This window comes from Lissotriton helveticus, chromosome 5_1 (assembly GCF_964261635.1).
Source record: "Lissotriton helveticus chromosome 5_1, aLisHel1.1, whole genome shotgun sequence".
Classification (NCBI taxonomy): Eukaryota; Metazoa; Chordata; class Amphibia; order Caudata; family Salamandridae; genus Lissotriton; species Lissotriton helveticus.
In genome coordinates this window covers 1131346501-1131368639 of record NC_136065.1, presented here as the reverse complement: position 1 = coordinate 1131368639, position 22139 = coordinate 1131346501, and the positions used below count along the sequence as shown (strand labels likewise).

The 22139-nt window shown below is 42.1% G+C and overlaps 1 protein-coding gene across 11 annotated transcripts in view; it reads right to left on the bottom strand.

Moving 5' to 3' along the window:
* ADD3 (adducin 3) overlaps positions 1–22139 on the bottom strand; it is a 455953-nt gene that overhangs the window by 165342 nt on the left and 268472 nt on the right. For all 11 annotated transcript variants that reach the window (XM_078643745.1, XM_078643752.1, XM_078643750.1 and 8 more), the window contains one exon: positions 9700–9849. In XM_078643745.1, the coding sequence (XP_078499871.1) occupies positions 9700–9849 (150 nt within the window). The remainder of the gene's footprint in view (positions 1–9699; positions 9850–22139) is intronic.

Below are 22139 nucleotides of genomic sequence, written 5' to 3'. Positions count from 1 at the left end.
GGCGGGAGGAGTCAGAAGAGCGATGTCGCTTCTTCGACTTCTTGTGCCTCGACTTACCTGAGGACTTGAAGCCCGACGAGTGGTGTCGACTCGCCGAGCTGTGATGACTGTGGCCCCGCGACCGGTCCCTCGACCTCCTCCTGGATCGGGACATCGAGGGGCGCGGGGCCGACTGCCGGATCTCAAGGCGCTTACGGGACAGCTCCCGCCTAGCCTTCGACTTCAAGGACCGGCAGTCAGGGCACAACTTTGTCATCGTGGTCGGCCCCGAGGCAGTAAAGGCACCGACGGTGGGGGTCGGTAACCGACATCATGCGGTTACAGTCGTCGCAGGGTTTAAACCCGGGCATCCCTATCGGCACCGGAGTCGAGAATCGACTCGAGAAGGTCCAAAAGAGATCTAAAAAGTTAGTCAAAAATTGACTAGGAGTACTGCTCTTCCCGGATCTGCGCTTGCTGGCGCGGAAGAAAGAAGAATTGACGTCAGCGTGCGAGGGCGCCGTCTAAGTACTCCGATGACGTCATCCCGGCGACCGTGGAGCCGCAGACAACTCCTATCGACGCGCAGGGGTACTGCTACGCAAAACTTTCCGGATCCAGTCTGACGCCTGGGGATATTCTAAGGTAAGGAATCTAACACTAACCTGTTTCTTTCAGATACTTCTGTCTGATCACTTACTTTATATCTCTAGCAGTACTGTAGGCTCTCCTAAAATTACCATCAAAGCACTCCGTAAACCTTGGATGCAAGAACAACTGAAATCTCTATCTTGACAGATCAACGGTCAGTGGAGAATTGAGAGCATTTTTTGCTTTATACGACAAAGCAGCATTGAAATGAAGTCTGCTCCACTGGATAGGAACATGCATCTAATGATTAGCAAACAGCAAATTCTTGAAAAGAGTCTCAAGGGAGAGGCCGCAGCTGTGGGAAAAGATCTGCTTAAAAGAAATCCGCAGAGCAGCCACATGGTTTGAAGTGCACACCTTCCTGATGAACAAGCATAAGGATTCCCATCGTCCGCAAGAAGCGCTGGTAACTCAAGTGGTGCTTCAAAACCTCTCCTGAAAAGGCAACATTACTTCCACCACAAACCTATGTAGACTCAATGCCTTGCTTGGGAGTTTATAAAATATCCATTCTTCAAAATAAGCAGTTATGCACCTGTAACAGTGTTTTTACAGCTTGGTATCTGTTATAGTTCAAGATGATTCTCAGCCAACTTTCCCATGAACAAGGATGGCAGAATCAATTCCCTTTTAGAGATCAGTTGAGAGTTACGGTTCTTGTTATAGGGCTAACACTAGTGACCTTACCACCTGACTGCTAGATGTAGTGTGTTTTGAAATGTATTAGAGCTATACCCTATCCAACCACCAGATGGCAGGAGTATGCAAAGCAGTGAACTATTGATTCATATTAAACTGAAAAAACAATGTTTCAGGTGAGTAACTTTTTTTCACCCTCAAGCCAGAATTGATGGACACATTGCCTACTGAAACCAGGTTTCTACTTGTTTCATTACTCTCCCAGTCTTTCTTTTATGTCGGCCCGGGTGATTTGCTGGCAATCATAATAGAGTCTAACTCAAACTGGTGGTCAAAATTTCTCTCTGGTGTGTTCAAGCAGTTTACATATGCCCGGGAATTGACAGGTGCCTCATAAAACCTATTTACAAAAAGTGAGATCCAGCGGAACACAAGAACTACTAATTAGTCTAATTGATGTGGGTTCAAAAGTCTATGCAAGAATGTCACTTCAAGCTGTTAACCAATGGACTGAAGACATTAATCTGATCCTAATGGAACAGGGTGGCTTTAAAGCTGGGCATTCGACTTTCGATCATTGCTTCAGCCTTTGGGGAATAGCACAAAAATCCTTAGAGGAGGCTCTCTATATACCCGTTTTGTGTTTTTAGGTTTCGCCTATAATTTGGTGGAACAGGAAATTATGTGGGTCAAATTGGAATCAATAGAGATTCAATCAATTAATCAATCAATCAGGGGAATTGTAAGGCTACTCACACGTAAGAGTTCCAAAGCGCAGGGGGTGCAGCTCCGTTCAGTCAAAGAGCCACGTCTTGAGCTTCTTTCTGAAAATGTTCAGGGAGGGAGCATGTCTGATGTTGATCGGGAGCTCGTTCCAGGTCTTGGCTGCGATGTAGGCAAAGACTCTCCCCAAGACACCAAAAGAACTCCACAGCAGCAATTTGGTCTGTGTGGAATTGGATGCTGGTGGTAGCCACTCTCGAAAGAGAAGCGTTCAGAACAGGTTGCACCAAGGATATTGTTGGCAATACTCTCTTCGCCCCTTATTTCGCTGACCTTGTAAAACCCCTCTTCGGTACCAACCTTTTACCTCCTAAAACTGCGACTTTTTATATACCTTTGTCTGCTTTATGTGGATGACCTGGTATTTATGGGATGGACCCCAGTTGGTTCACAAAGAAAACTGACAGAATTTGAGAAGTTCTGCCTAAAGAATAAGTTCACCATCAATTTTGATGAAAATAACATTAGGAGCTTTGGTAATACGGCACATAATTTTTTGTCTGGTCTATTGGTCAGACCAGAATTGAGGAAACCACAGGATATAGGTAACAAGGTATGGTCTTCAATAAATCACTGTTGGGGTCTTACCGTATTGAATAATTAATGGCAAAAGCTTTATCGACTGCCTGTGGTTTAAGAACATTTAAACAAGATTACGGTGGTCCTTCGCTCCATCCATTTCTAACAGCTTAAATAGCACCGACCCCAACTTAAGTCCTATATGAAGTAGAATTGCTGGGCCTATATAATGCTGAAGACTGGGATAAGGTGGAAGACTGCGGAATTTAAAAAAAAACTGTTATCCCTCCAAAATGAACAATGGCTCTGATGGAGTTCGGGCTTGAATCCTGGTCCGTTACTACATTGATACGTACATCGAGATTCTGGAGAAAACTAGTAACATCAGAAAAACCCAAAATAGCAACTATGTGAGGGTGAGATTATCACAAGTGATCTCAAGTGGGCTGATAAGATTAGGAAGCAGCTATAGGTGATTGCAGATCCACAGAAGATCAACAATTACAAAATTGTACATCGCTTAATTTATTCTAAAGAAGAAATGTAGGAATTAGGTGGGAGTCAAGAAAAAGGGATCTCCGGTACTTAAGGGTCAAACCATCAGTTATAGAACTTTATAAAAATTTTAAAGGCTAAAATGTCCTTTCCATATCTTCACAGCCTACCGAACAATGTGTAGCACTATTTTTTAAATTAAGACTAGGATTACACCCACTCGACGCACACCCTCTAGTGATGCTCTCTTCCAAGAACGAAGAAGAGTTGTGCGGTTGTGGGTTGCAGACGCATGGCACAAAAGTGGAAATACTTTTGGACTGTCGATACTTTTGAACTCTGTGCAAATTTTTTTTTTAAGCGTTTAAAAAAATATATATCGGGTCAAGATTGTTAGCACTGCGATTTATATTTCAAAATCAAATTATGGATGTAATGTATGCCTTGGCTAGATTATTAATGTCCTTAAAAGATGGTGTACTCTGATTAGGTTTTAATCGATTGCTCTGCTTAATTCTTTTTTTACCCGTATGTGCCATTTTAATGGATTTTTTAAATTTATATTGTTTAAGAGACATCGTCGCAAAGACATTTCCGTACTGAACTGAATAGTAGGGGTAATACAGCCCAGTCGCAGTCTGGAGACCACTGTCGCCATTCATTCTAGACATTCATCGCCAGTCGTGATTGGACATGAGGAATGACATAATAAGGGCAGTATATGAACATTTCGTAGGTATGCTCTTTTTGCACATACTATACATAGTGACAGCAACGAATGGGGTTTGCCCAGGAGCTCATTTAGTCTTGCGTACATTTAAGTGCACCATATACTCGAGAGACCGCGGTAAAAAGTGAGTCCTGCAACCCATTTCACGTTTCAACAGGCACCACAAGGAGGCAATACATCAGCCGGCCACATGGTGGCACTGGGTAACCAGGTATCCGTATGGAAAGTAGAGCAAAACACAAGGCACTATCTAAATCTACAGGCAACGAAGCCCTGCTTTTCCACTGTTTTAAGTCACTAAGGGCATGATTTGATTTAGTATCTACAGTTTTACCAAAACCCCGTGTCCTGGTGAGAACACGCTCTCCAAAATGGTCATGAGCGTGCACGGGCAAGTCACTTGGGAAGATGCGTGACTATAGTTTAAAGATGTTTATTCGCTGCTAGCCAGGTCAGCGCCAAAGTTGACTTCATCCTGGGCCGGGCTGCAGGAGGGGGGAGCAGGGGGCACCTCTTTATTACACCATTGTGCGGTGATAAAGATGAGAATGAATGCCACACACGACTCGCTGTTCCACTGAATGGATGGGACAGAGGAGAAAACCGACGGCCATATGGTGAGCTGAGCTCTATCTGTTTACCATACTGAGGGATTTGTGCACATAGACACCTTGATGGAAGCCAGAGACGGGGCCACTAGGAGCTACACACGAGGTCGGGCAGAAGAGTAATATCAAGGTCGCCCACAGGTCAGAGGACTTGTCTGAAGGACGCACTGCCATGTGCACACACGATCAGAAAGTAACAAGGAAAAGGCGTAAACCTTCGGGTTTTTGGGGGGGCCTCTGTGTAGTCGCAGTGAATGAGGTTTCAGCTGAATGTATTTTAAGTAAATAATTGTCAATATTGCAAACACAAGAGAACTGTAGGTGACTCTCTGGGGCACTCTCTCTTGAGAGGCCATGTAGAAGTAGGAACCAGGAAATTACAGACTTGGAAGTCTCAGCAGAAGTTTATTTTTCCTTGATTAAGGGCAGACAGCTGGCAAGGAACAGTACTGAGCAATTATGGAACAGACGAGAAGACCTATTTTGTATTTATAATTGGAGCAATTTAACTAAAATGGCAAATTCAGCACAAACATTGTGTATTGGAAAACAAAGCGAGGTACTTGGCTTTACTCAATGAATGTGGCAGGGGAATTGCCTGGCACCTGAGAATACAGCGAGGTGTGGGCTGGGCGGAGGTAACAGAGGGGCATGGAGGTAAACAACAAACAAGGAGAATCAAAAGGAAGAGTAGTCTATTGGCTACACTATGAATCCTGTCTCTGCCCGTTTGGAAAACATGCAAGTCTGAGCAAATCACAACTCACTGTATTAAAGTTCCACACACACCTGACGGAGAGGAGAGTGCTGGAAAACTGAGCCCTTCCGATCGATCTGTCACTTGAAGGGGACTTAGAAGAACCATTGCTGTAATGCAGAATCATAGTACTAACGTCTATGGAGCAATTTAAGTTCAATGCAAGCTCAGTTAGCATAACCGGAAACTTGAATGCTTTCTCTGTCCAGAAGAAAGGCTCCCGAAAACTCTATTAGAAACTGTGGCAAAATTCAACACGTGGATTAACAGTAAGCCCTGGTAAAATGAGAAGAGTGTGCACCCACGGGTGTATGATCATTTACCTCAGGTAGCCTGGATGGCTATATGGCATTTTATGAGGAAGGCAACAATCTTTAAAGAAAATTGTGGTTTCTGCTTGCAGACAGAGCAGAAACCTCGAACTTTCCAATAACTGCACAGCTGCAGTTTGAACAAGATGGATTTTCTTTTTTTAAATGTATTGAACGGACTAGAAAACCTCAATCCACCATAAAAAAAGGTGTGCCACATCATTCCATCGTGGTAAAGCAGACAAGATAGCGTTATTTACTAGTAACTCAGGTTTAACTACAGCGACGAGAAAGCCTTCAAGGATTTTCCACTGTCAGGGGGGCTTCCCTGGTTCATCATTTGTAACTTTGAATTGCCTGCAGAGGTAGTAGGCCACTTCAGATTGTGGATCACACGAGTGTGCAGTTGTAAAATATCTCACAGGTACAGAGAGAGGCTTGTGGGTTCCTCAATAACACGAGCTCCCATATTAGAGAACTTGAGTAATGGGGAAATCACTTTCGTATCCAACATTAGCGGTTTCATAGACCGACTTACTTTTCAATTGTAATGATGAGCGTAAGATGAAGGTGTGGAGTGATGGATGCCTTACAAAAGCTTTACATTATTTTTCCTTACCATTCTGGCTTCACCTGCCCTGGGCATTTAAGTAGTAGTTAGCTTGGCACATGGTGTAGGCGTCACATGTTTGCTAAGGCCTTCCACAGGTCCAGAACTGGCACTGCCATATGGAGTGCAGTTGTATCCTCTGTGAGGATGCACTGTAACCCTCCCTATCAATCTTCTGTTGAATTTGTTCTCACAAAAGGCAATAAAAACAACTAAATCCACCTGCGAGTAATGTTTTATTACCTAGCCATCTCAAATGAGACCAATTACTCTGTTTTCTTCACTTAGTGGTTGCCGTGCTAGTTCCGAGTGAAAGTTCAACGGTACAGGCCATTGTTAAGAGCTTGGCTTCATGCCAGTTGGTAAAGGGATTAGCAATTTTTGTAGGTCTCGCCTGTCGATGCGCATGCGCATCGAGCAAGCGAGAGTATTGGGACTTATCCACTCTTTATCCACTGCAAGGAATTGTGGCGATTCCTTGCAGTGCCCGTGACTTTTAAGCTCAATGCGCATGCGCATTGAGCTTAAAAGCGCGTGCACGTCCGTCTTGGTTTACCCGCTACGCCCCCTCCCCTTCCCGCCGTGTCGCATTTCTCCTCCCCCCTCCCCTCTCTTCCCTCCGTCTTGTTTGTTATTTTACCCGCTCCGCCCCCTCCCCTTCCCGCCGTGTCGCATTTCTCCTCCCCCCTCCCCTCTCTTCCCTCCGTCTTGTTTGTTATTTTACCCGCTCCGCCCCCTCCCCTTCCCGCCGTGTCGCATTTCTCCTCCCCCCTCCCCTCTCTTCCCTCCGTCTTGTTTGTTATTTTACCCGCTCCGCCCCCTCCCCTTCCCGCCGTGTCGCATTTCTCCTACTTCTACCGTGAGGTGAGTACGATTTGTTTCATGCTTCTACACGGAGGCACTGCTACTTTTACTTATGGCATAGGCGGGCTGACGTGTTATAACGATTGCCGTTTGCTACTGAACACCGTCAAAGTCGCTCCAAACGTGTCCTGTGTGGGTCACAACAAGACACTTTCATGAGCGTGTGTTTTCTGCTTTGCATGCTGGTTAAATTAGGCAGTCGGCTTTAGCAAGCGCATGCAGCCTTTTAACTTTTCCTGAGGGCTCATTCTTGTTCTGTGTTCCCATGATGGGCTCCCGAGATCCGCCTGGACCTGCCAGTGTTGTAATGCCGCGTCGGTCTTGGTTGCATCGACGTGCGGTGTGTGTGTGCGCGCAGCTGACGTCACTGGTCCTGGGCCTCCTGCACTGGCAGCGTAATGTCGCCACCCGCAAGGGAGGCACCGTGCAGCTGTTGGCATGGTGCCGCGAACCTCACTGAAAGCGTTAAATACTGCGCATGTCTAGTGGTGCTCATTCAAAAGGATACGTTGCAAGCATACTAGAGTTAAGCGCTTCTTTCGGTTTTTTCGTTTTCCTCAGCACGAAGAATAAACGTGCTTTTAGGGAGCATTAACCTTTTATGAAACCTAGATGCTTTATTATGTATGTGACTTTGCGACTTTCTTGGCCGCTAGCTGATCAGACTTTATTTTCAGTGGCATTGGCCTACTGTACGTCACCCAGCCCACTTTTTAACATCTACACCGCCGGCGGTGCGTGTAAGTAAAGAGGAGTTAACATTCAGGGCATGTCATCTCACTCTGAGCGGTGCATTGGAGTTCTGTCACTGTGAGTTGAACCCCGTGACGTGTGGGGTTTCAAATGGAACCAATTTTCCCTGCAACAGCACGAATCCTTTCAGTAGGGTTTCCCTTTATCGGATATTTAAAAACGCCTGCTGTGACGGCGTATAGAATGTATTTAATGAGCTGAGAGGTTTATTAATAGATCTTCGGAGTGAGACCATTATTTCTAATTAGTTATTAACCTTTAAATCCTTTATAAGGCAGGTGACCTAATACATTTCACGTCTCATTCGCTGTTCAAGTAATGTGTTTTTAGAGTTGCCGATCTGTGCTACCCCGATGAGGATGTTTGCAGAACCTCATGTGCTAATTTTCACTTTGTTAAACGCTTTCCATCTACGCTATTTCCTGTTCTAATTTCCTGTAATTACTAGCACCCTCACCCTCACTCACCCTCACACTCACCCTCACTCACCCTCACCCTCACTCACCCTCACTCTCACTCACCCTCAACCCCTCACCCTCACTCACCCTCAACCCCTCACTCACCCTCACTCACCCTCACCCACCCTCACCCTCACTCACCCTCACTCACCCTCACTCACCCTCACTCACCCTCAACCCCTCACCCTCACACGGTGCAATAGGTCTCGGAGCATTTGAGTTAGAGCTTTTAGAAATGTTTATGGCTTTTTTTTTTTAATTCTTTAGCATTGGCTACAGGAAACAAAAATGCTAAAGATTTACAAAAAAACCCATAAACAATTCTAAAAGCACTAACTCTAATGCTGCGAGACCTATTGCATTTCCAATGCTTGTTGTTGTTTTCTTTTTTAGTCCTAGTTTAAGTGAGAAAACTCTTTTTTGTAGCAGAAGAATACAGGATTAAAAATGTTTTCAACTAGGAAGAAAATTTAGTGTTACCACTTTAGGTTGCCTTTTTGTGGTTGGATCAGTCTCGCCAAGACTAGTCTTTTCTAATGGGAATAAGGCATTACTCACACAGCAAGGAACAATAAAGATTGTTAAGGACAGCGGCAAGGAAGATGTAGCTACAGCAAGGGCTGGAATTTGCAGCCATGCACAGATTACCAGTTCGCTTTATACTATCCCTTATGTCGTGACTGTTAGAGCTGAACAAAGATTTTCAAAACAGGGAACCAACAGAATGCTGCATTTGTCAAGATTTGATTGCAGACAGTAGACAATAGAGTTATTCAGATGTACAATTAACTGTAATGAAATAATATCTAAACAAACTTGTGAACTAAACAAGTGTCCTAACAGTTGACCACCCTTGAAGTACAAAAAACATAAGTAGAGTTGCTCTCCCACCTCTACAGCAGCAAAGGAACCATCCAATAGATTAGCAATAAAGAAAAACAACAATATAGTAACACCAGTATGGGTCTGTGCAGGTAAAGGGTACCCGAGAATCACGGAATATGGAAGCCCTTGGTATAAAGGTTTGGAGGCAGCACGTAGGAGACCATGACATGTTTAGAAACATATGACGACAATTGAAGGGCTGCATAATTGACCCATATGCATCTGGAAAAAATAATCCTAGCAGGTCTGCAGATGTGAAAGCCACAAGTAGGCAAAGCAATGGCAGGTAGTGTTAACAATAGAAGAAAAGCAAAGCAAGGGTTAAACTGGATACCTTTCTCGAATGTACAATTGTTTGCGATACTTCTTTCTGAGGTAGCCAACTCGCTCTACAAAGGACTAACCTTTGGGAAATCTAAGGAAACTTCTGCTAAAGGGTTGTAGGCTCATGTCATTATGCACAACTGACATTTACTGGACGCAATTTATGTGCGAGATATATTTATTATGGTGAAAAGCAAACTTATAAAGAGCTACAAAGAGTACATTAAAAAAAACATTTACTTAAGATACCAAAAAAGAGAACTTACCGCTGCTGTTGCAGGAGTGTGAATGTGTATGGCACATTTACTTAAGATACCAAAAAAGAGAACTTACCGCTGCTGTTGCAGGAGTGTGAATGTGTATGGCACATCTCACATCTGGACGCATGGAGTAGATAGCTGCATGAGGACTGAAACCGGAATGGTCTATTCTTAAATTGGTGATCCCCTGCTCAACCACCTCGCCGATAATATTTACTTTTACCTGCAAAGAAAAATCCAAAGGAAACCATTTATTCCGGTGCCAAATAAGTGCAGGTTACTGTCTTTTCCAAATGGAGAGAACTTTCAGTATTATATACATCAGTGACAAATATGCTTGCGTAGTTTCTTTAAGCAGCAATGTTTTACTTAAAGTATCAGACATGCCTCTTACAATTAAGATTGTGAATGTAGTATTGTAATTTGTGTTCCAAATAAAAGAAACAGCCAGAATAAAGACATTCTAGAAAGCACAATCAGCCAAGAAAGGGAAAAGAGGTAAAGGTGAAACCGGTAAAGGTCAAACAGGGTGGGCTTTTAAAGGTCTAGCAGTGCAAACCTCGCCATGATGTCTGGTGGCAATGAACACTATACTCTGTGGTAAGAACATCTGCAGTGTTTACACGACCAGAGGCTCCTAGTGACACCTGTTGAAACCAGGATAAGAACAAGAACAGAAGCACGCTCAATGGATAAGCACTAACTGGAGTCTTCCAAACATTGTGAACTTTCAAAGGCCCTACAATCTCACACGAACTTCATCTGAAGCCTGTCTGGCACCTCTCCAAAGTATCCACTTTATTTATTTTTTAATTCGCACAGTACTTTTAAGGGAATTGATAATCCAGTACAATTATGCAGTAGAAAAAGCAAATGTACAGAGGTTGCAGAATTAAGAATTTACCATATAGAAATAGAATAAAACACCAATAGCAATGGTAAGCGGGCAAGAGTTTTTTAAAAAGTTTTTTTTTTAACACCATAGAGGTGGGAGACAGTGGACATAGAGACAAAGGGTATTCTAGAGATTAGGGAACACCTTTATCGCAAAACAAAACCTAGAAGCACAAGGAGGGAACAAACGTGACTGAAGAAGATGATGGAAGACTACAAAGAGGATGGTATGGGGCAAGTTAACCAGAGCGTGATGGTGGGGCAAGAGAAAGCAAACATAGAAAAAGGAACTGAAAGAGCCTGAAGAGAGGGAGCTAAGCAAACACTAAACGGAAAAGGAGCAACAAAAGAACAGTAAGCACATCCTAAGAATATGTAAACTCAGGAATGGACAGAAAATGATGGAGAGCACATCTGAGGTGACAAACACAAAAAGATTAAAACAATTCAAGCAAGACCAAGCAAGAGTTTCAAATAAAGGTATGGTGACGGGAAAAGGAATATGGGTGCATCTTTTTGATTTAATAATGAAAACAGCTAGTTTAATCAGGATCCGAGAGGAGAATAAAAATAAAACGTTATTAAGAACAGAAGATCGAATTAATGAAGTGAATGTTTGAAAGGAAAGAGAAGAAGACGAAGACAAAATAAGTTCTATTTCTGACAGGCTGACAAAACAGGAGTGATTGCTCTTTCAGGATTCAATTCCAGTTAGAAAATAAGACAGAGGGGTGGATAAGGTTTGGGGAAGGGAAGGGAAGGCAGAACCACCAGCAGGAGCATGTCTGCTAAAGTAAAAAGTGGAGATCAGAGAGGCTGGAGGAAATGCGGAGAAAGAAGTAACCAATGGTAGAATAATGTGGAAATAAAATTAGGATGTGTTAGAAGATAACCTTTTCACGAGATAGAAAAAAGCAAGCCAACAGATTAGAGTTAAACCAAACCAGAACAGAGTCTGCCTTACCTAAAGACAGGGAAGAAATACACTAGATCATGGTATAATATTGAACTGGAAGAACTGAAGAAAGTGTCACAAATTGTTAGGACAATGTCCCAAATGTTGGTTTGAACTTGATAAAACAGGATTCAGATTACATCGAAGGAGACACCACAAGGTCATTAAGCTTTTTCCTCCTCAAAATCGTGAAAGTAAATCAACAAATGATATAAAGGAAATCTTTGACGTGTTCTAACAGATTTCCAATACGAACATCCTTAACTGCCATCACATTGTAATCCAGCAGCCCGTGAGGATCTTGTATAAACTTTCAAATTGAAAATCACCTAAATAATCTGGAAATCACTGTAATCAAGACAGGCCCATTCCTCCCTACGTAATAACAAAACTGGCAACCAAGGAAGTTGTTGACATCACGAAAAGAAAAAAAAACCATACTGTTTCAATTATGTTGGAGTAGTCCTGCATGGAGTTTTTAATGAAGCAGTTCTTTCCAAATGAAGCAGCCGATATCACAACACAGGTCAGCGCATCTCTGATACAGGGGATAGTCCAGAGTACACCAGCCAGCGTCATATCCCTATTGAAGCCAACAGAAGATCCAAAAATCCCGACCAGCACCCATCCAATCTCAAACATACTATAGCCAAATAAAGCATATGGCACAAAATCTCATTGTTCATGTATTGTTCTGTGGTGAGTGACAAACTATTTAAGTCATTAGAGGGGAGCTCCTTATGACCTGGGATTAAGGAAAAATAAGCCACCCTCATATTACTGATCTCTCTGCAGCACAATCTACCATGTGTTTGTCAATGTATGCATATAATGGTATTTGTAAAGAAGAAGTCTAGCTGTAGAGCAATGATCTGCTGAACAGTGGGGGAGTACCCTGCGATAAATACTGTGAACATTTCCAAGAAGGCAGACTATGGAGGGGTGGTTGGTTTCTATCAGGCACTGAGGCAGTGCTCCCTGACCACAGTATCTGTTGAAAAAAAAATTGAAACTCTAAAAGTAGCAGCAGAAATTACTGACTATACCATGAAATGAATCTACTCTTTTCTCACAAGACAAAGCCAGCAGCATATGACTGGATTCAAAGCATGAACCAACCGGAGAGTCATATGAGGAGTACCACAGGGCTCCTCTCTGTCACTGCCATTGCTCAAAACATACAAGATCCAACTGACAAGTACTCGGGAAATGCCAAAAGAAACAAGACCTCAGAAGAACAAACTAGATAGTCAATCAAATATTACCAAACATCTCAATCACATTTTCCTTTGGATGAAAGAAAGCATTCTCTGTTTAAACTAACATGAAACGGCAATTTAACAGCTGGAAACCTACACCCAAAGCTCACCTGTGTGAATGACTCAAGTCTGTGAAGACTTCCAACCATTTCCAAAACAAAAAAATCTGGGGGTCATCTTTGGCGGAGATCCCATTTTTATTCCCCAGACAAAGGCACTGGCACAGGACAGCGATTTTCTGCTTTCCATACCTTGCAAAAATCTTTGTGCACCTTCAAACCCAATACAAAGAGAAGCAGACAGCAGCATTTGTTGAGGGCTCACGCATGAGAAATAGAATATTCTGTACAGCAAGCTTCCCAAGACAATTGTCAGATTGCAGAATCAAGCAGCTTTAATATTCCTTCATCTCAGCATGCCAGCCCGGGTGCAACTTGCACTGAAGTCCCCCACCTGCCTATCATGGGAATCAAGGTGATGATGTTATTCATTAGACACGAGGGATGGTGGTGTAAGCGCTCTGGGTACCTATAAAATGTGGCAAACTGGAATTCTTCGATCGCCAATGTCTAATCAGATTCTTCGTTAAGGGCTCAACCAGGATTTAAAAAAAAAAAGTGATCTGTCGCTGGGGTGAGCCGAATCCCTATACGGAGAGAAGAACCCAGTGTATTTCAGGGAACTTCTAAAGCTATGGTTTTCTTTATAGCACACAGAGGATATCACAGGGCATTAACAGTCCACAAACCAGCTACCAAGACTATTGGTCGCTGGCTTTAAGCTTGCCTTTGACAGTGTAAAGAGCCTTGTGGCTAGGGTCACGCTATAGAAACAGCACATGCATACATACATACGGAGGACATGATGTGAGAAGTGTAGCAAATGAAGAATAGTGGATCCTTCCTCACATTTGGATTTTAAGTAATCTTGGTGCAGAGCCAGCAATAAGAAATTCATTCTGTAGAGCGTTACAAAACATTAACCGTGGTAAAGACAACAAACGGAAACAAAAATAATAAGATACAAGATTGTTTTACTGATGGGAATAAATTCAAAAGCAGAGTGTGAGGTTTCTTAATAGTAAGCACTGGACCACTGCATTGAAAAGGCTTGCCTTAAGTTAGTTTATTTTCCTTCGCAAGTCAATTTGGCTGAAAACTTGGAGCGAGGTTGTTCTTACCCAGCAGCAGGTTCTTTGTACCTAGCGGAAAAAAGTTAACTAAATGATTGCTCCAGTCTAGTGTAAGTCAGAAACTGGTTCCTTTCATTGCTTCAAAAGTAAAGGTAACTGACCACACCCACTTCCTGCTAACTCCATCTCATGGGTGTCCCTGGCAGAGTTTGAGATCGGACACCGAGGGAGAATGGGCAGCAAATTGCGCTTGGGTATACTGCACTCCCTTGAGTTGGGAGCCAAAACAAGCTGGGATGCTGAGCCAATCTATAACATTGCGATCTCTATAGCAGTAAGATTTCAGGTATATATAACTTGGTTGCCAGAGCTCCCTTATATGGTTCTGTGTATATGTTGGGAGCTTCCCCTGCAACCAAGAAAAGTCAATGGTCTCGCTTATAAGATGGCATTGATTGGTTTGACTGCTTTCCTTTTGATCATTTGCAAAAGATGGCCCACATTTGTGCCACTGAAAAGCATATCTAGAAGACATGTCTAAACATCAAGTTTGAAACTGAAGTACTTCGGCCAGATTTGAGTGCTCAAACTGCACCCTGAGCAAATATCCAAAACTGTGAATCTGATAGATCTCTGCACGCTTAGATGCGCAGCTCTGCTCGGTTGTCATTTTCCAAGACACCTGTTGCTTATCTCTGGTAAATACAGAACTAGCTCAGCTCGTTTTCCCAAGCCTGTCTGCGATAATGAGAGAAGGGAACTGCTACATTTGCTGACCCGACTGGAAAGGGGAAAAAAAAGCTGTTCTGGGCACATTTTCACTATGCGGCTCCACTTTCAACAGTCCTTCAAAAACAGCAACATATAAGGGTTGTCTGAAAGCCTTCTTTCTACTGCTGATGCTGCATTGTGCAGCTTAGTTATACCACTAAGTTCAGTAGAGTGAGGATTTTAAAAGTAACGCAGGAGCTTTAAAACTTTGAGCCACTGAAGGTTGGGAAGGGTTGCGTTTTTCATTATTTACCGCTGCAAATAGGAAATTGTCTTCCCCGGATTCTTTATGAACAAGAAGACTACATTTGATCGTAATTTTCTGCTAAAGGTTGAAAAAAATCTTCAGATGTCGAAGACCCTGAAATACACTTGGCCTTCAGCTCTACATAGCCTTCCCATGAATTCATTCCCAGAGCCTCTGTTGGTCTTCTAGGTCTGCAGCTTACAGACAGTCCTGCTCCTTCACTCTTGGATAGCATTCCTCCTCACACTGTCTCTTTATGAAAATGGCGATCTTCCCACTAATGTAGGAGGGCGTACATCCAATTAGGGTTCAGGCTGTACCTTGGGTGCTACACAAGCAGTAGCAAAGTGTGGTATCCTTCTCTATGTTTACTTCTGCACTTACCCTGACTAGAATGTTATTAATAGAATTTGATGATGTAGTCATGTTATGGTTCTAATCTGGACAAGACTGTGTCAGTTACTGCCTACCTATCTCTGCTGTGGATGAGATCCTTTCTTCCTTTGATGAGAATAAACCTCCTATTGAGATGTGCTTCTTCACATTGGCGACGAGGACGGGATAGAAAGAAGATTCCTTACTACAAGCAACAACCTTTTCTTCAACAACAACAAAAAAAAAGGGAAATCTTCTCTTGACAGAAAAATAACAAAAGGATCTCAACACCAAGCCTCAACTCAAGGTACTTCATGTTGTGACTAAGACTTAACAACATTACATAACTTGGATCCATCATACATTAATTTTCTTAATTTAATGTATTCAATGTATTCTCCTGAGGCTTGATACTAACTGTCTACTCTTCTCATAATTTAAAGACAGTAGTCTACTCTTCTCATAATTTAAAGACGACTGTCTTCTTCTATCTATGCAGGAAGATATAATTGACCTTGTGCTTTCAACATGCTTTGCCTAAATTTTAAGCGCTGATTTCCTCACTGCGTTGGACTCTTTATAACGTTAAAGCCTAGTGCCTGCCATAGAGTGATTCCTACCGTTTATAATATTCCTTTTATTCAGCTGGATGATGACAATATTTAATATGCTGGGATTGATGTGTTATGTGCTGGATTTGAAATGAATATAATTCATCCTGTGCGCTCGCATGTTTGATGATTCAAACAAACACAACAGCATCTGCGCGCCTTCGCGCTTCATCATCGCACTGTTTAAAAATAAATACCGGCATCATCTGCACGCCTCCTCACTCTGCACGCTCCATCTCCAACCTTTGCTGTTTCTTCGCTGTGACGCTCCTGGATCTGCTCGTCACTAACGCCTCATCTGGTCTTCCGTCGATTACACTGTGACGCACAGGCTCCTCAGACAACGCTGCGTTTCAAGCATTGCGCTTCACTGACATCACAGTGGGCCCTACTTGACAGCACTTGCTCTCCTTAGCAACAGGATCATCGAGTGGCTTTCCTCAGCGGCGCAATATTTCTCAGGCTTTCTCTGATCCTTGATAATCAGATCATCGAGTGCCTATTTTATCTGCGCTTAAGTTGGTGAATAATTCATTATATCTGCATTTGGATGAACTAAAGGTAAAGACATTTATTTCTACAGCTTTCATTCGGATTTATGCTGATTTGACTTCCTCTGTTGGGAACTCTAAAGGCTTCTGCTGGACAAGTGTTATGGATTTAAGTCCTAAGAAGTCTTATTTGCGCTGACACACTCAGCTTCTTTCAGGTGTGCAGCTGATTTTCTGCGCTGACACACTCAGCTTCTTTTATGTATACAGTTACTTTGAGTGATTTATCTGCGCAACTATAACTGTGTTTATAACCTTTTCTGTTTGCAGGTTATATTTATATTTAGTGCTTAAGTTACAAATATTTAAGTCACTTTACTTATTAATTTACTTGGAATTTCTAATTTTCTTTAATTTTATCTGATTCATTTAATTATTGAAGTTATGCAAAACGTTACGGCCGCACCCTTCTTCCTTTCAAAACCAGGGGATCCACCTATTCGCTGGTCTAAATGGAAAAAGGTATTTTTAAATTATGCTAGAGTATGTGGCACTTCTCTTTCTGCGGAGAGAAAGTCTGCACTTCTAATGCACTGCTTAGGCTCTGAAGGGCAAGATGTATTTGAACATTTGCCTGAGTTAACTACTGAAGAGGCTAACAATTTAAATGAATTCGAGATTAACATTAAAAAACTAGACAAACACTATCTACCAAAAGTGAGTACCATTTTGGAAAGGTACCACTTTGGCAGACGCATGCAGAAAGAGGAAGAGTCTATTGAAACTTATGTCACGGCTTTGCGAAAGTTAGCTGCCACTTGCAAATTTGACGGTTCCTTAGAGGAAAGACTGCGTGACCAATTCATGCTAGGATGTTGTCTAGAAAAAGTTAAGGACGAACTGTGGCAAAAAGATGATCCTAACTTAGACGAAGTTATTGCTATAGCCAAAAGACTGGAACACTCGGACGCATGTGTGAAAGTTTTTAAAAAACAGAAGGAGATCTCGGAGGAAAAGGTTTTTGTGGTTAATAAAAATAAATATACAGAGAGATCAGACCCGAGATCAACTTCCAAAACCTCTAAGAAGGGGTACAATACGCCTTCTTCTCATAAATTTTCAAGAGTCTCTACCAATTCAAAGTTAAAGTGTTTCCGATGCAATGCCTTTGATCATTTAGCTAATGATAAGTCATGTCCTGCTTTGTCTTCTAAATGCAATAATTGTAGTAAAGTAGGACATTTCTCTAAAGCTTGCAGGTCTCAGGTAATCAAAAAGAAAAAGCAAGTTAAGGAGGTATTGGTTGAGGATGACTCTGACTCTGATTCTGATGAATTACATTGTGAAGAAATTTCTATATTTGATGATGACTATGATCCTGATTCGGACTGTGGTGAGGTATCCTTATCCGATGGAAAAAAATGTAAGGGTGCCATTGATGTGGTTTACATTAATAAGTGTGAAGTCAAAATGTTATTTGACTCCGGGGCAAACATCACTTTAATTCCTGAAACTTTCTTTGATGAAAATCTGTTTGGTAAAGTAAAAGTTTTTAAACCTGACATAAGGCCATTGGCCTATGGTAGAAAGCCCATAAAAATCGTGGGTTACTTCATTGGTCATATTAACTACAAAGGACGACTCACTGCAGGTAAAATCTACATCTCATGTAGGGGTGACAGCATTTTAAGTTGGTTTCATCAGGCTGATTTACATCTTGCCTTATTTCCGGGTGAAGACCCTTGCATTGTGTTAAGGGATATAGTCTCCCACTCTGGGGGGAATCTTTCTTCCTTAAAGATTGTAACTCCATCTACATCTGGCTGTAATAAGGTCTCAGTTCAAAAATCCCCTGATGTGTGTAAGAATGTTGGGTCGTCAGTTCAAAGATCCTCTGTTGTGTGTAAGGATGTTGGGTCTTTTCCTGATTGGCGTAAGCTGTTTGAGAGAGTTTTTAACAACAAACTTGGTTGTCTTACTGGGTATGTTCATAACATTGTCTTAAAGACAAATGCTATTCCTGTGGCATGTAAGGTGCGTAATGTTCCTTTGGCCATGCAAGAGCCAATGCGGTTAGAATTGGATAAGCTTTTAAATGATGGGATCATTGTTAAGACTGAAGCGAGTGAATGGATTTCGCCAGTCGTTTTAGCTCGTAAACCCTCAGGCGAGGTTCGTTTTTGTGTGGACCTCAGAGCTCTCAATAGGGTGGTCGTGGCAGATAGATACCCTCTTCCTAATATCAACACCATGTTGACTCAGTTAGGGGACGCCTGCATGTTTTCCACTCTTGACTTGAGGGCTGCATACCATCAGGTGAGGATTGATGAGACTTCCATGGGTTTCACTACTTTCATCACGCCTTTAGGAACATTTAAGTTTACTCGCCTGCCTTTTGGTTTAATATCTGCAGCTTCTGTTTTTCAGCGAGTGATGGAAGATGTATTGAGAGGTATTACGGGAGTCAAAATTTATCAGGATGACGTACTCGTCTTTGGCTCATCACAGGATGAGCATGATTTAAGAGTTAGGTCTGTCTTGGAACGATTTGAAGACAGGGGTTTGACTTTGAGAGAAAACAAGTGTAGATTTAATTTAACTGAAATTGACATCTAGGTCATTGCTTGACTCCTGATGGTGTCAAACCTAAAGACAAATTGGTGAAGACCATACATAACTTGCCTACACCAAAGTCTAGGGAAGAGTTAGTCACCTTTTTAGGTATGGCGGAATATTATAATAAATTCATACCACACTTCGCCAATAAAACCTTCAACATGAGGGCTTTGTTAAAGAAAGGTGTGAAATTTTCTTGGTCTCAGGTTCGTCAAAAGGAGTATGAACTTGTTAAACAAGATCTAAGTCTGGCTCCCTCATTGCGCAGCTTTGATGTTGACAATAATTCTATTTTGGTCACAGATGCCAGTTCCCGTGGGTTAGGAGCTGTGCTCAAACAAGTGAGAGATGGAAAAGAAGTTACCATCTTGTTCTTATCGAGGTCTTTAGTTGGTCCAGAATTGTCATACTCAGTGATTGAAAAGGAGGCACTTAGTATCTATTGGGCCATTAAGAAATTGAAGAAGTTCTTGTGGGGTAATGCTTTCGTAGTTCACACTGATCATAAACCACTGAAGGAGGTTTTTTATAAGAAGGGTCTAGATGCCATTTCCTCACGTATCTGTAAATGGGTTATTTCTCTCCAAGAATTTGAATTTGAAGTGAAGTACTTACCGGGGGTTAACAATAAGGTTGCAGATTGTCTCTCTAGGTTAGTAGTGGAGCAAAGTAATCAGATTGATGAATCATCTGAGGATTCATGGGAGATTGACGAGTTTAAGGTGTGTGAGATTGTAGAAGGAGTTGTTCAGGAGTGTGATTGGAGGGATGCAATATGTACAGATCCCGAGTTACAAGAGGTCTGTAAGTTGGTGAGTGATGGTTGGCCATGTCTCAAGAATCTGAGCGATGGTGCCAAGAGATATTGGAACGTCAAAGATGAGTTATCTTTAAAGGATGGTTTGTTGTGGAGAGGTACTAGACTCATACCACCTTCTTTGATCAGGGAAAAAATTCTTCTCTTGGCACACCAAGGTCATCAGGGTATTTCCAAAACTAAAGAAAGGATACGTTTGCATTTCTGGTGGCCGGGTATTGACCTTCTTGTGGAACGTATGATTCGTGATTGCTTGGAATGCAACTCCTCTGATAAGGTTTGTAAAACAAGAACACAACCAATGGTTATTAGGGATGCCCCTGTACGTTGTTGGCAAGATGTCGCTTTGGACATCCTAGGTCCTATTTCTTCAGGGAACAACTCTCAACGGTATGTCTTGGTCATGGTAGACATGTTCTCTCGTTGGCCAGAGATAAAAATCACTCAAAACATTGAGACTAAAGATGTAGTCAAGTTTTTACGTGAGATGTTCAATAGGGAGGGATTTCCTGAAACCATCCTTACTGATAACGGGGTACAATTGATTTCAAAAGAGATGGAGGATTTTTTAGCTAGTAAAGGGGTTAAACACAAGCGTTGTTCACTATGCCATCCAGAAAGTAACGGAATGGTGGAAAGGTTCAACCGGGTCCTTAAAGAATCCATTCAGATTTCTAAAGACCAAGGTTCTGATTGGAAGGATAATCTTATGGAGAGAGTCATGATCTATAGAATTACGCCACATTCCTCCACAGGTGAGGTACCTTTTGTACTTTTTCGTGGTCGCACTCCGAACACATCTTTATTTCAGTCTTGGATGAGGAAGTTGGGGGTAGAAACTAGTACTTTCAACAAGGATCCTGTACTGAAGCAAAAGGAGAAATCTGAGCTGCGTAAAGAGAACTTTGATAGCAGACATGCTGTCTCTCCCACCAAGGTTTGTGTTGGTGATCAAGTGAGAGTTCGTCTCCCACTCAGATCCTCGGGTCCTAAGTTTTCCACTCCTTTTGTTGTTTCAAAATTGTTTAGAAATGCTGTTAAATTGAATGATGGGAGAATCTGGAATTTGAATCGCATTGCTCCCTTTTTAGGTTCAACTCGGAAGCAAGCTACGAATGACATCTTGGCCAAGAAATGTGTACATCCCAAATCTGATGCGATGTCTCATATTCCCACCAGGAAAAGTATACGTATATGTTGTGTTCCTACTGCTTTAAATGATTATATTTTGAAATAGTTTTGGTTGGTTTTTTTTGTGTTTCAGGGGAAGGTGTGTGGTATCCTTCTCTATGTTTACTTCTGCACTTACCCTGACTAGAATGTTATTCATAGAATTTGATGATGTAGTCATGTTATGGTTCTAATCTGGACAAGACTGTGACAGTTACTGCCTACCTATCTCTGCTGTGGATGAGATCCTTTCTTCCTTTGATGAGAATAAAGAAACCTGTTTATCTAAACCTCCTATTGAGATGTGCTTCTTCACACAAAGCTGTTCATTAGGCACCTAATCATATATGACCAGGATGACAAGAATTTATGCACTCCTCGGACAGACTGGTTGAGGTGATGCTGAAGGCCGACATATATAAAAATAGCAATTTCAAACTGTTCCTTATCCTCACTACTATTTCACACTCCTCTTCTCCCTTCAGCCTTTTTTCCCTTTAGTACTATAGTCCTTTTTTGCTGCGTTTTCTTGGTAGGGCAAGTGAACTCCTTCAGAAATGACCACTGTTATTATCAGTTGGCTACCCATCAGTAGCTTTTACATCCAAGTCTTCAGAACACATTTTGGAAAGCGGCAAATGTCGACAGTGGAATCATGTTTCTTGATGCCAGGATCAGCACTAGAACTTTCAGCATCGGAGAGAGTGCCTAACCACTCACTGTCAACAGCACAATCTAGATTTCCAAGCATTTTCTTGTTCAAGGTCAAAACTAATTATTGCCGGACAAAAAGATTTTCGCGAGCATGAGCGAAACTACAGAAAGAGAAATGGGGAAGCACAATTGAAATAATTTAAACATTTAAAATTCTTTTTACTCTGCATTTCATAGTTTAATATACCTTAGTAAAATACTGTGAACTAAGACAAATGGAACTAGTAGAACCGACAGAGGTACTTCCGTTATGATGTTAGATGCTCCCTGTGAATATGAATCTTTACTATCAAAGCCATTACACCGCGTGCCTTTACAACGCGGTTGTTACAACGACCACGTTGTTCCAACGCAGGACCATTAAAACGACTTGCTCTAGATGGCGCGCTGGACTTAGGAATAGTATGACTTACTATTCCAACTCCAGTGTGTGCAACAGTAGGGAAGGTGTTGGAATAGTA